Source organism: Urocitellus parryii, chromosome 3 (genome assembly GCF_045843805.1).
Source record: "Urocitellus parryii isolate mUroPar1 chromosome 3, mUroPar1.hap1, whole genome shotgun sequence".
NCBI classification, from domain to species: domain Eukaryota; kingdom Metazoa; phylum Chordata; class Mammalia; order Rodentia; family Sciuridae; genus Urocitellus; species Urocitellus parryii.
Window position 1 is genome coordinate 171,105,011 of NC_135533.1, and position 12,644 is coordinate 171,117,654.

Sequence of the window (12,644 nt, forward strand, 5' to 3'; positions counted from 1 at the left end):
TGAGGACACAGAGCAATCCTTATATAGACGTACACATTCCTCCACTTGTCTAGCATGGTAGCCCTCCACTTCTTAATGGTTTCCTTCTTCTATGAATGTGTACGTTTAGTTGTCTGCTTCTTAGAGCAGACATTTACCTAAAAGAAAGATTGTAATATTAGTTAACAGTTATTCAATTGGACCTATATAAAGCTCAACATGTTACATGGGGTTATAATACCTTTCTCAAAAGATATTTTGATAACAAAGTTGACAAACTGCCTAAGGGTTAAGTCAGAAATATTTTCCCAAACAATGTCTGAGTAATTACAAAATGTTGAGTGACTTAAGTTTTCCTAAAGAAAATATTCCTAAGGAGCCATTTTCAAAATAAAAGCTTAGAAAATAATTTCAGATTTTAAGTTACCTTCCTCATCCACCACCCATTGGGGGAGGGCTGGGGCCCTGGAGATGATTGATTCGACCCATTCTTCGGGGAGGGTTTCCTGGTGGCCTGAGAAAAGATAAAGTTAGTATCTACTGTTTAGTAGACATAATTTCAACGGATTCCTTCTGAACATTTAACTAGACCCTTTCATTTTTCAATCATCACATGATCCTTAAAGAGTCTTTAAAATAGAAACTACCATTTGGATCAGGAGTTGAAAATTCAAATACTTACAGGAACCAGAGACCCTAATGCAAGTGAGGAAACAGTCAAGCCAGGATTAGGATGAACAAGCCCCCAGCAACTCAGGCTGATTTCTACCACGTGGAAACACAAACCCAGCCCATACTATCTGACCTTTTGAGATTTTCATTAGCAGATGGAAATTTATACTGTAAATTGAAATCTTTAATGTTAGCCATCAGTTTTCATCTTCTAATTTTGACTTTTTCTATAGGATTTTTTTTGGGGGGGGGGTACCGGGGATTAAGCTCAGGGTTACTTAACCACTGAGCTATAGCCCCAGCCCTTTTTTATATTTTGTGAAAAGACAGGGTCTCTCTGAATTGCTTAGAGCCTTGCTAAATTGCTGAGACTGACTTTGAACTTGTGATCCCCCAGCTTCAACCTCCCGAGCTGCTGGGATTATAGGTGTGCACCATCACACCAGGCTCCCGTAGGATGTTGAATGTATATTTTAGCTTTGCCAAATCAACTGTTTATCAAATCAGAGGCAACATGATTTTTGATTTACAGTAATTCATTAATTTTTTGTGAAATGGAATTTAACTGTTAACTTCCACTAGTCTAACTTCACCCAAAATATGTAATGCAATTATAATAAACAACTATTATTAATTTTAAAAAGCCATACCCTCTTCCATCATCATATCTGGAATCAGATGAGTTTCCATAGCCTCTTCTTTTTTTCACATCTTGCTGAAGCAGAGTTTTAAAACTGAAACAAAGAACAGAAAACAACTGTGGTATCACTTTTGACCACATTAAAAATATATTTCCATGGTTTTAACTATCATTTTTGTGAAAAGATGTATAAAGATACTCATTAGTGCCAAACATACATTTCTTGAACCCACAGGTCAACAGGATCTAGCTTATACATGTGTCTAAATTAAGTATTATGTTTTCTGCCAAACCCACACTTACTTGCTAATAATTCCCTGAGACTGAGCATGAAACTAGAGTCTTCTCTGATTTCCTTCCTCCACTCTACATCAAGTGTCAGGTACCAGAGTCCGTTTTCATAGTGTCTCACCTTCCTCATCCCTGCCTTTCCCCTGCCAACAGCCTTTGCCTAACATTATCTTGGGAAGGAATGGGGTGACAGTGGTGTGGCAGAGGCACAGGGCTTCTGGAACTCCATTGAAAGGTAATTTTCTTTATTTGTGAAGAAGAAGGATTTAACAGTAAATTTAAGAATAAAACAGTAAATGGATATGAAGTAGTTGGGATATGTAAAACACTTTAAATGAGTTTTGCACATAATTTAGGACCTCACCTGTGTCTAGCTGAATTTTTCTATGGATCTCTCTTTCATTTTACACTCTACCCCTTTTTATTTATGTTCATGCAGCCATAAAATTAAGCTTTCTAGACCCACAACTACAAGCAAACTAAGTATAAAGCCCACAGCCCGATATTCACACTCCTCTGTCAACCTGCATATGGTTTTCTCCACATTGAATAACTTCCTCTGATGTCCAACATCCATAATCACGCCAATCCTGCCACCCCTTGCAACGTGAAGAAGGAACTGTCTCCCATGATTTTGCAACTCTGTAGTACTTTAGGAGACAGTCAAATACACATTCAAACTTACCATAAGACTTATTAGTAGTTCTCATAAAACAAGCACATGAAAGACCAAAAATGCACTTAAATAAGAATTGCTTAAAATTATTGAGGAAGTTTAAATTGTTGTCTTCTCTGCATCAATTCTGTCTTTATTTTAAAAAGTTAACTACTTAGGATTTGGGTTTTAAAAAAAAAAAAAAAACAACAGATAAAAATTCTCCTTATTCAGTTATTACACATAATGTAGAATAAAAGTTGCCCCATATTTGAAAACAAGGAATCAGTAGACAGAATGCAAAGCATAGTCATTTGACAACATAATTGACAGGCCTGGCTGCAGATTGAAATGGTTACAAAGTTAAGCAAACCCAGCTAACTTAATTGGAAGATGTTTGGTGGTGGCAGCTTTATCATTAAATGAATCTCAACTGCCCTTTCCAAAAATGATTTGAAAATTACAATTAACTGCTTCAGGAGAGCTAAGCTGAAGATATGCCACATAATGTACTAATATACTTCAATCAACTTAAACATCAGAGCAACTAAGAGCACTAGTATACTTACAACAAAACCACAAACTCAGCTATTCCCCAAAAGAAATCTGTTATCAAAGATAGTCTCCATGGGGACTGACTCCGGCTGTCCAACACTTGTCCTATAGAAAAGAATAAAGAAACTTTGGTAAGTACTACAAATTTCTGACCCAAGTGGCATTACATTTAGGTAGGCAACAATGATAAGTTCAGTCAGCTGTTTCTATAGCCAACACAAGAAGTAGTCTACAATGTATGTATCATTCTAAGGAAGGGTTCAGGGAAGTAAAGCTCCATAATCCAGGGATCATTCCTTTAATATATCAAATGCTTACCTATGGTATATAAGTCGAGTGGTTGACTTCATTCTATTCAAATATTTCTCTAAGACCTCTTTTGTTTTTATTAGTAAAATACATATAACAAGACATTTTAGTGATAAAATTTACATAATAAAATTTACCCCATTTTTAAGCATAGTTATGTGGCATTAAGTACATTCATGCTGTTCTGAAACCATCACTACCATTCCAAGACTTTAGTCTCCCCCAACTTAAACTCTGCACTCATTAAACTCTGACTGCCCATTACCTCCTTCCTCCAGCCTTTATCATTATTATTTCTGTCTCTAAGAATTTGACTTGTAGGAACCTCATATAAGAGAAATTGTAGGGAGCCGGGCAGATAATCCCAGCAACTTGGAAGACTGAGGCAGGAGGATCACAAATTTGAGGCCAGCCTCAGCAACTTGGTGAGGTCCTAAGTAATTTAGCAAGACCCTATCTCAAAAAACAAAAGGGCTAGAGATGTGATTCCATGGTAAAGTGCCTCTGGGTTCAATCCCCAGTACCAAAAAAAAAAAAAAAAGAATCATGTCTTCTTTTGTGATTAGCTTATTTCACCTAATAGTGTCTTATAAGTTACATCCACATTTTAGCATTTGTCAAACTTTCCTTCCTTTTTAGGACTAATACTCCAGAGTATGTATATACATTTATCCATTCATTTGTCAGTGGACTCAAGTTTCTTATACTGAATCATGCTGCTGAGAACATGGTATAAACATCTCTTTATTCAAGTATTCTGAAGAAACAAATGGCTTGGGTGGATAGAAAGGAATGCTCAACCACTTCCATTTTAAAATATTTTTTCACTTGCAAAATCTCTTGCCTGTATGAAAAGATTGTTTATACATACTCTCACAAATTTTCAGAATGAGTTATTTTAATGAAATTCCTATAAATCAAAGAGTCCTCAGGCTATAAATACTGAAGAGAAGTGGCCTGTCCTTCATTAAAATGATCCCTATTTTCTATAACAGGATGCTCTTGAGCCTAACAATAAACTATCTTTGTCTCAAGCAAAACTGGACCTAATTTTTCAAAGAACTTTTAAATAACAGCAGCTACTACATGAAAAGTTTATACTCTAGTGTTTCAGTCTTGCAACTCAAGAGGTCAGAATATTTGGGGCAAAGAATAACTGTCAACTACCTTGCCTCTCCAAGGTCCCAAGGGCTTTATCTGCTTACCACTTCTGCCCTGGTTTACTTTTCCTCTTTCCTTGACCAACTTATTCCCAGGTACCCTCCTGGATCTAAGCTCTCATTGAGGTGGTGAGAAAAACTGGCTACACAGTCAAAAAAGAGGGTATAGGCTTGGTTCTGCCTCTTATAGCTCTGCTTTATGGGTTGATGTGACATTTCTCTTGCCTGAGAAAAAGTATTTCAGGAATATCCATCACATGGAATTTTCAGGGGAAAATCATAAGATAGAAAAAATAGAAATATTTTGTGCCGACAAGTACAAATCTAAAAAGGGTCTAACTGGAACCCACCAATTCTTCGGTTGTGATTTTAAAGAATCTATAGTATGCACACCCATAAGTCTATCTTTTTGTTTGCCCTTCCCCCATGCCAGTTTATAAAGGCAGAAGCCCCTGTCCTCTAGTATCCCCAGAGGGAAAAAAAGGTGCTTGAATAAAACTACATTTCTCAATTATAAAAGTGAGATAAAGTTGGGCGTGGTGGGGCACTCCCATAATCCCAGCAATTCAGGAGGCTGAAGGAGAAGGATGGCAGGTTCAGCAAGCCAGCCTCAGCAACTTAGTGAGACCCTGTCTCAAAATTTTAAAAAAATGGTTAGGGGAGATAAAAGGTCCTAACAGGATATTTATGTGGCTAAAATAGAATACTGTATATACATTAAAGCATTCAACAAATACAAGGAATTACTCAATAATGCATAAATAGAAGCTACTAGTCTTAATCACAAATAATATAAGACAAACTAAAGTCTGCAAGTGTCCAAAACTAAGATGAAATTAAATTTTGACGCTTTCCTTTAGTGTCCACCAACCAACTTGTTTCCAGGATTTTTAAAGTGGGAGATAGGATTTGATAAAGCAAAGAAATGCAAAGTACACTCAGCCAAGACTTCTCACCGACTGCCCTAACAGTCTGGAGATAAACAGATGATTCAAGTAGAACCAGTACCTACTTCCAGTGATCCAAAAACTACTAACATTGCACCACGGAATATCACCTGAGTCAAACAGGTGAGCAGCAGTTGGTTTGACACTGATCTCATCCATTATACTAAGTCTTTTCTTTCCAGTCATTTCCTTTGTAAACTCACAGAATTAAGTCTCTCTCAGATCCTCTATTCCTCTGATAATTAATTTGCTCCTAGAGACAAGGGTGCTTTTTCTTTAGTTCCTGGAAAATCGGGCAAAATGTTGGGTATATGACTGGCTACACTCTTTTGGGGGAAGAGCCTATCCAAAGCTTTTATCTAATTATGGCCTTAGGCTAGTTCTGGTTTGGGGATTTTTTTTTTTTAACACATTAGAGAAACAGTATGGTTAATAAGGCCGCTGATCCTAACCTACCTGGGTTCGAATTCGAACTCAGCCATTAATTACTTTTGTGATCCTGGGCCTCTGGCCTCAGTCTCCATTCTTAAGACAGGGATAAAACATTACCTGACTAGGCAGTTACAAAGACTAAACGAGGCGAGAAGCACAGGGGCTCTAACAGTGCTCAAGGCAAAGAAAGAAAGCGCAACGTGTCCCAAGTCAACATCCCGGTCTCCACTAGTTAAGGACAGCCACGCCCGAGAGCAAAGACCACTTTCGCAAATCCGCAATCAGAAGCTCGCTGTACAAAGGCAAGGGCTCCGAGATCTCCGGGCTTAGCTTCACGTCCGCAGGACCCCACTCCAGGGGACCTCGGTCCCCGACCGTCGTCAGCACAGGGGACAAACGCTGACGCGCTCTAGGCTGGGGCGATTTCGCATCCAGCTCCGCCCGATCACTCGGCACGAAGGCCGGGAAAGCCGCTCGGGGGCCTGGGCCAGACGAGATAGGATGGGAAAACAAAATTCCGAAATCCGGCCTGCCTGGAAACCGGCCACCCCCACATCCCCTCCAACTCACCGTTCGAGATGTAAACCATCTTGCCTCCGCTTCCCGGCTTCCCAGAGACTAAAATGCCACGCCCCTCTCGGCTTCCGTAACTTCTTCCGCGCCGGCTCTTCAAACGTCACAGGCCACGATTGGAACGAACGCTGTCGAGGAGGGAGGTGGGCAGAGCCCATTGGCTGCTGGCGGAGACACGCCCCTCGACGGAGTTTTTGTCTCGCCACTCAGGCAACTTCCGGTGGAGGCTGGGGAGCCGGTGGTGGGAGGTTCTGTTGATCTTTATCCTGCCAGAGCCCATTGCCTGAGTTTTCTCAGATTTGGGTGCGGACGGGCCGTTTGCACCCTAGAATGGGCAAAGCTGCTTTTGATTGATAGGCACAGGGTCAGGGTAGGCAAAGCGTGGGGGCCGATTGAAGACAATAAATTCCTCAGAACTTTCCTGACTTGTGGACGTTTGAAGGTGTGGAGGTGTTAGTTTGGGGATTTGATTGGAGGGATATGCCCTGGCGTGGTGACTCCCGCGGAGAACTTCAGTGTCACACCTTTGGGACTATACTGCCAGGCCCCTCCTAGATGTGTTCATTCTCTTTTAAACCAGTATTTTCTGCTCTGTGTTTAACAGAGGTGGAGTTTTTATCAGCTTTTGTGAAGCAATTGTAAAACTTCAACCTTAGCTAGACACCTTTCTCTCTGAGTGATGTCAAGACACGTCCTGGTTATTAAATATGAACCGCATTCTTTTGCTGCTCCATCCACTCGGCTTTTCGGTTCCTTAAACACGGCAATATCTTTTTTGTCTAAAGGCCTTTGTACTTGCTGTTCTTTTTGTGTAGGCGCCTAAAGATTGGTCTCCCCATCCTCTCCTTAGTTCTTAAGCCGCGTGGCGTCACCTTGGGAAGGCCCCACCACCTTCCTTAACAGGAAAAGGAAAATTGCATTTTGAAAATAACTGTACTTTATGTTTAACAATGTTGGTTAAGGTTATATGTTCTAATACCTAGAATTGACAAAGATTTCATTTTATGGTGATTTGGGGGAGAAGAGAGCCCCCCAATACCCCGCCAAAAAAGTGCATCATAGGACAAAACAGCATCCTTTATCACATTTGAAATTTTTGCTGCACAATCATAGATGAGTTTTGCAAAAATACTAGAGGGAAGGATCCTAGGTATTCCTAAAGGCCTTAACCCTGACAGTTGCCACCATCAGCTCTCCCGTGCTCTGTACTCCCAGTTTTCACATTTTCAACCCTTAAGCAGTTTTTCAAACTGTGGCAAGAATGACCTTAGGATAGAGATCATATTATGTCCCTGTTGCTCCTAAAATAAAACCCAGGTTCCTGTCATGGCCTATAGATCCATTATCACCTGTCCACTTGATTGTCCTTTTCAGTATACCTACTGCCACATATGTGGCATTCAAATCATGTCTAGAATTTTTTTTTTTTTTTTTTTTTTTTTTTTTTTTTTTTTTTAGTTTTGTGAATCCACTAGGTTTTTGGTGTCTCCAGGATTCTGCACACGTGTTCCCCTCTACCTGGAACACTTTCCCTGACTCCTTGCACATTCAGAGCTGTTCATCTTTCATCTGTCAGCTTGAGTGTCATCACTTAATAGTGCTCTTCCAATGGCACCTTGTGATTATTTTCCTTTTTTTTTAAATCTGTTAGGAAATTGTTTATTGTGTAATTGATTTTTGTCTCTTCCTAAAGAAAATTTCTAAGGGAATCCTGTTTGCCTTGCTTCCTTTTTTATCCTCAAGGTTTACCATAGCCTTTTGTGGCAGGTACTTGGATAAATTTTTTGGTTAGAGACAGAAAGAAAACTGTTCCTTAATAGACCCCTGTTTTCCTGCATTGTTATCTCTACTCATGTGCTTCCTCTTGATGAGAACTATCCAATAAAATCGCAAATGAAAAAAAAGTGCATAGTTAGTAACAAGATGGAGTAGAGGACAAATATGACATCTCCCCTCTTTCCCTAACCTCCATTAATGTCTAGAACTATAAGTTAGCCATTAGCCATATGTGACTGTTGAGCACTTGAAATGTGAGGAACTGTACAAAATGTACATCAGATCACAAAGATTTAGAATGAAAAAATGTAAAGTTTTTAATATTACTTTAGGAAATGAGAATATTGTGGATATTGGATTAAATAAAATACTTAAAGTGATTTTACTTTTTTTCATTTTTTAATGTGACTACTAAAGATTTTAAAATTACATCTATGGCTCTCATTCATGGCTCACATAACATTTCTGTTAGTGCTGGTCTAGAAGACATATTTTATTTGCCCAGCATATAAAAGGCACTCAGTAACTATTTTGTTGAATGGATTACTGAATTACCTCATAGTCTTTAATGATGAATAATAGTCATACGGGGTTGGCTAAGTGTCAAGCACTGTTCTAAGCACTTTACATTTATTCTTTTTTACATTTATTCTTCATAACACATTTGATCTTCCACAATATCAATAATAGCTTAACATTTGCATAGCACTTACCCTGTGCCAGGCAATGTTTTGAGTGCTGTTCATGTATTCATTCATTGAAATCTTAACACTATTAAATGGGCTCCCATTCCCATTTTACAAATGAGGAAACCCAAATGACTTGTCCATGATCACAGAAGCAGAGCTTAGAATCAAGAGCCTGGCTTTACAATTCATGTTTTAAACCCCCGTGCTATACCACTTCTCCACACCTAGGCAGAGGTATTGAAATAGGATATAATTCAATGTGGTGCACATAGTATGGGGTGGTTTCTGGAGACTATTCCAATGTATCTCAGTTCTCAAAGTTGCAAAATAGATTCCTAGACACCTTTTCAGAAAAAGTTCTGTGATTTCTAAGTGGATTACTTTCCATCTCTGCACCAATCCCTTGGCCAGAGGGATGAGCTATTCAGAATGACAGTCACCTCTGAAGCTGAATCTGGAATCAGTCCCATTTAGAACAGAGGGCCTGGGAGTTGGAGAGGACTGGTGTTTCCAAGATAGCAAAGGAACACTGGGTTACATCAAAACAGTCAGATGCCCTCAATATTGCCTTCAGGGAACATGGGAAATAGATGGCATTTATATTCTTTATTAACCTTTTATGTGTCTGTTCTTACGGTTATTGCCTTTGTGGTCTTTATTTCGTCTGGTCTCAGAAACGTTAACTCTTTAATTGTCTCATTTTTCTATCTTATGCTGTTCGTTATTGCTTTTCATGGCAACTTCTAATTGTTTTCGATTTTTTTTTAAAGTTATATAGCCTCAGACTGGCTGTGCTGTGCAAATCAGCGTTTTTTTTTTTTTTTGAGCCAATAAGTACCTTGTTCATTCCTTCAGCTCAAGTGATGATTATTTTACTCTAAAAGTTACTTCGTCCTTTTTTCTTTTCGTGTCTGTGTGTGTGTATACATGTGCATGCATGCTGTCACTGCGGATCAACCCAGGGCTTTGAGCAGGGTGTGTGTGTGTGTGTGTTCTACTACTGAGCCACACCCCCAATCACCTAGAAGATACTTTTTAAAAATTTACCTGAGCTTATGTTCTGAACAAAAATGGGAAAATGTTCATAAAAATTCACAGTGCAATTTTCCTTGGAAATTTTGGTTGGTTAAAACTGGAATTTGGTTAAATTTTTTCCAGGCATAGTAGAGCATATCTGTAATCCCAGCGGCTCTGGAAGCTGAGGGAGGAGGATTGTGAGTTCACAGCCAGCCTCAGCAAATTAGCAAGCTCCTAAGGAACTCAGAGAGACTCTGTTTCTAAATAAAATGCAAAAATGGATTCGGGATGTGCGCCAGTGGTTAAGCATATCTGGGTTCAATCCCCAATACTAAAAAAAAAAAAAAGTTTGAAATTTCATTGGTACTCTGTAAAATATGTCTGCAAAAGTTATTTTTTTTTTTTTAGTTTTATGAACACCCCCAATTTTTTTTTTTCAAATTTCCAGGACTCTACATATGCTTTTCATCCTACCTGGAATACTTTCCCCTAACTCTTTGATATTATCAGTTTCATAGTGGGCCTGTCTATTTACATTTAAATAGTCTTTTTTTTTTTTTAATAGGAATAAAGAATACCTTGATTTAAACTCATGGCTCCATTACAGGAAGAGAAACACTATTCCAATTATAAATTTTAAACTTTTAAATTGATTCAGTTTTAGCATTCCTGGCAAGTGTAATATAAACTGTTTTAGTGGTAGATGGAATGGGATGCAAGTACAGATTTTCAAAATAAAACCCTCAGAGATTTGGGTGTTGGTTGCATTGTAGAGACACTGAATAATCATTAAAAGAAAATATAAATATTTTTATAATTATGTTCTTTATCAAAATACTTTCTAAGTCTTGTCTTTAGATCCCTAAATATGGAGTATAAGAAGTATAACAGAAGTGTAAATTTTATTATTATGTTTATGGATCTCAGGATAACATTAATCTTTATATTTAAAAAAACTAGTGTACATATATATATCATATGACTTTAAGGAATGCATAATTTACTATTCTTATCACTCACTTGTTTAGAGCACTCAATGGTTTTTGGATCTTTTTTCCCCCACTTTAATGTACACGTACTATTAAAATCAAAAGCTGTAAATGGATCTCCCATGAAGACCAGGTCTCCTTTCTTTCCCTGAAGCTCACAATTCTAAAATTTGATCATTGAAGTCTCACTGATAGATATGTCTCTGAATTTCCATCTTGTTTTGCATCATGGCCAAGCAATTCCTGACTCATTTCTTAGCTCTTTATGTTTTTCAAACATTTTCCACATTATTTTATCCAAATCTTTTTAGTTGTCCTCAGATGGAGAGTGTTACAGTTTACATATGAGGTGACTCCCAAAAACTCACGTGTGAGACAATGTATAAATATTCAGAGGTGAAACAATTAGATGGTGAAAGCCTTAACCTAATCAGTGGATTAATCCACTAATATGGATTAACTGAGTGATAAGTGTAGGCAGGTAGGATGTGACAGAAGGAAGTAGGTCATTGGGGTCCTGTCTTTGCAGTTTATGTTTTGTCTTTTCTCTCTCTCTCTCTCTCTCTCTCTCTCTCTCTCTCTCTCTCTCCCCCATCTGAGCTGCTTCCCTCCCCCACACCTTTCTGCCATGATTGCCTTACCTGGGCCCAGAGCTATGGAGTTGGCCCACCAAAGACTGAACCTCTGAAACTGTGTGAACCAAAATAAACTTTCCCCCTCTGTTTTTGTCAGGTCTTTTGGTCTAGTGACACAAAAGCTGACTAAAACAAGGGGTTTAGTAAAAATTACTTAATCCTTCATAACAGAAGTGCAAGTTGATAAATTTATTTCTCCAAGTCAACGTTACAACTTAGATTTGATTTTAGATCACACATTACTTTGCTTTTGACTTAAAAATTCTTCTGTTTATGTGTAAATTCCAGAGCTGCTATTTTCTGACTGTAGTCAAAACACATTATTGTTTATAAACAGAAAGGCGGATTATAAGCAGTAAACTAAAATGTGTGGGTGGTTTGAAAACATTTATTTTGTCAACAAATATTCCACTTTTAATGTTTTCACAACAAAACATAAATAAAATCTTACTTTTACTTGCTACTCTTTGTTCTTTTAATGGGAGGGTCAAGGAAATAGGTTTCTTTTATGGAAAAGTTTCTTTTTTATGGACCAGTAATAAATGGTCATGGAAGAGATCCTTAGCCAGGTTTGAAAGGATCTATTAGAGATGTTGCTGTTAAAACTAGGTGACTAGGGCTGGAGTTATAGCTCAGTGGTGGAGTGCTTGCCTAGCATGTGTGAGCCCTTGGGTTCCATCCTCAGCACCATATAAAAATAAAATAAAGGTTTTGTGTTCATCTACAACTAAAACTTAAAAAAAAAAAAAAACAACTAGGTGACTAGACAGACTGTCACAAATACCTTAATATCACCTTATTTTTTCCTTACTAATTATATAATACCAGCAGCTTGGTTAATATCACCCAATGTCAAAGAGGGGTCTCAACTGCAAAATATCATCTTATCATAATGAGTCAGCCATCTCTTTTGCTATGAAACCCTAACTTGTTTTTGATGGGAAGTATGAAACCGAGGCTGAAAATGGAAACTGGCAGGCAAGGAAGTGTTGCTTGATATTATTTTTTCATTCCTTTTGAATGTATTTAGCTACTTCTTAGTGGCACCCAGTCTTTCATGTTCAGACTGAAATGTTTCACAAGTATTTTGGAGACCATATGTGCAGAAAAGTAAAGAAGCAAGTGGAAATGACTATAGCCACCTTGGGTATTGACCTGTTTGGTTGCTTTTGTTCCTGCCCTGTGCTCTGCTGGCTGGCAGGGGAGGGGAGCTGGTGCAGAGGATACCATTGGGGCTGGCACAGAAAACAGAGAGCTGTCACTCAGACTTCCTGCAGCAACATCAGTGACAGCACAAACAGTTCACACTGGGATTTAGTAGGCTA

General features: G+C 38.4%; 1 protein-coding gene across 1 annotated transcript; it reads right to left on the reverse strand.

Annotated features, from left to right (window-relative positions):
* Positions 1-402: 402 nt before the first annotated feature.
* Selenok (selenoprotein K) lies at positions 403-6,274 on the reverse strand. The gene is made up of 4 exons (XM_026388605.1): positions 6,211-6,274; positions 2,807-2,897; positions 1,302-1,385; positions 403-493 (listed from the first exon to the last, which is right to left on the reverse strand). Exons 1-4 carry the CDS (start codon positions 6,227-6,229, stop codon positions 403-405), a joined length of 285 nt encoding a protein of 94 aa, XP_026244390.1. The 5' UTR covers positions 6,230-6,274.
* Positions 6,275-12,644: the final 6,370 nt, after the last annotated feature.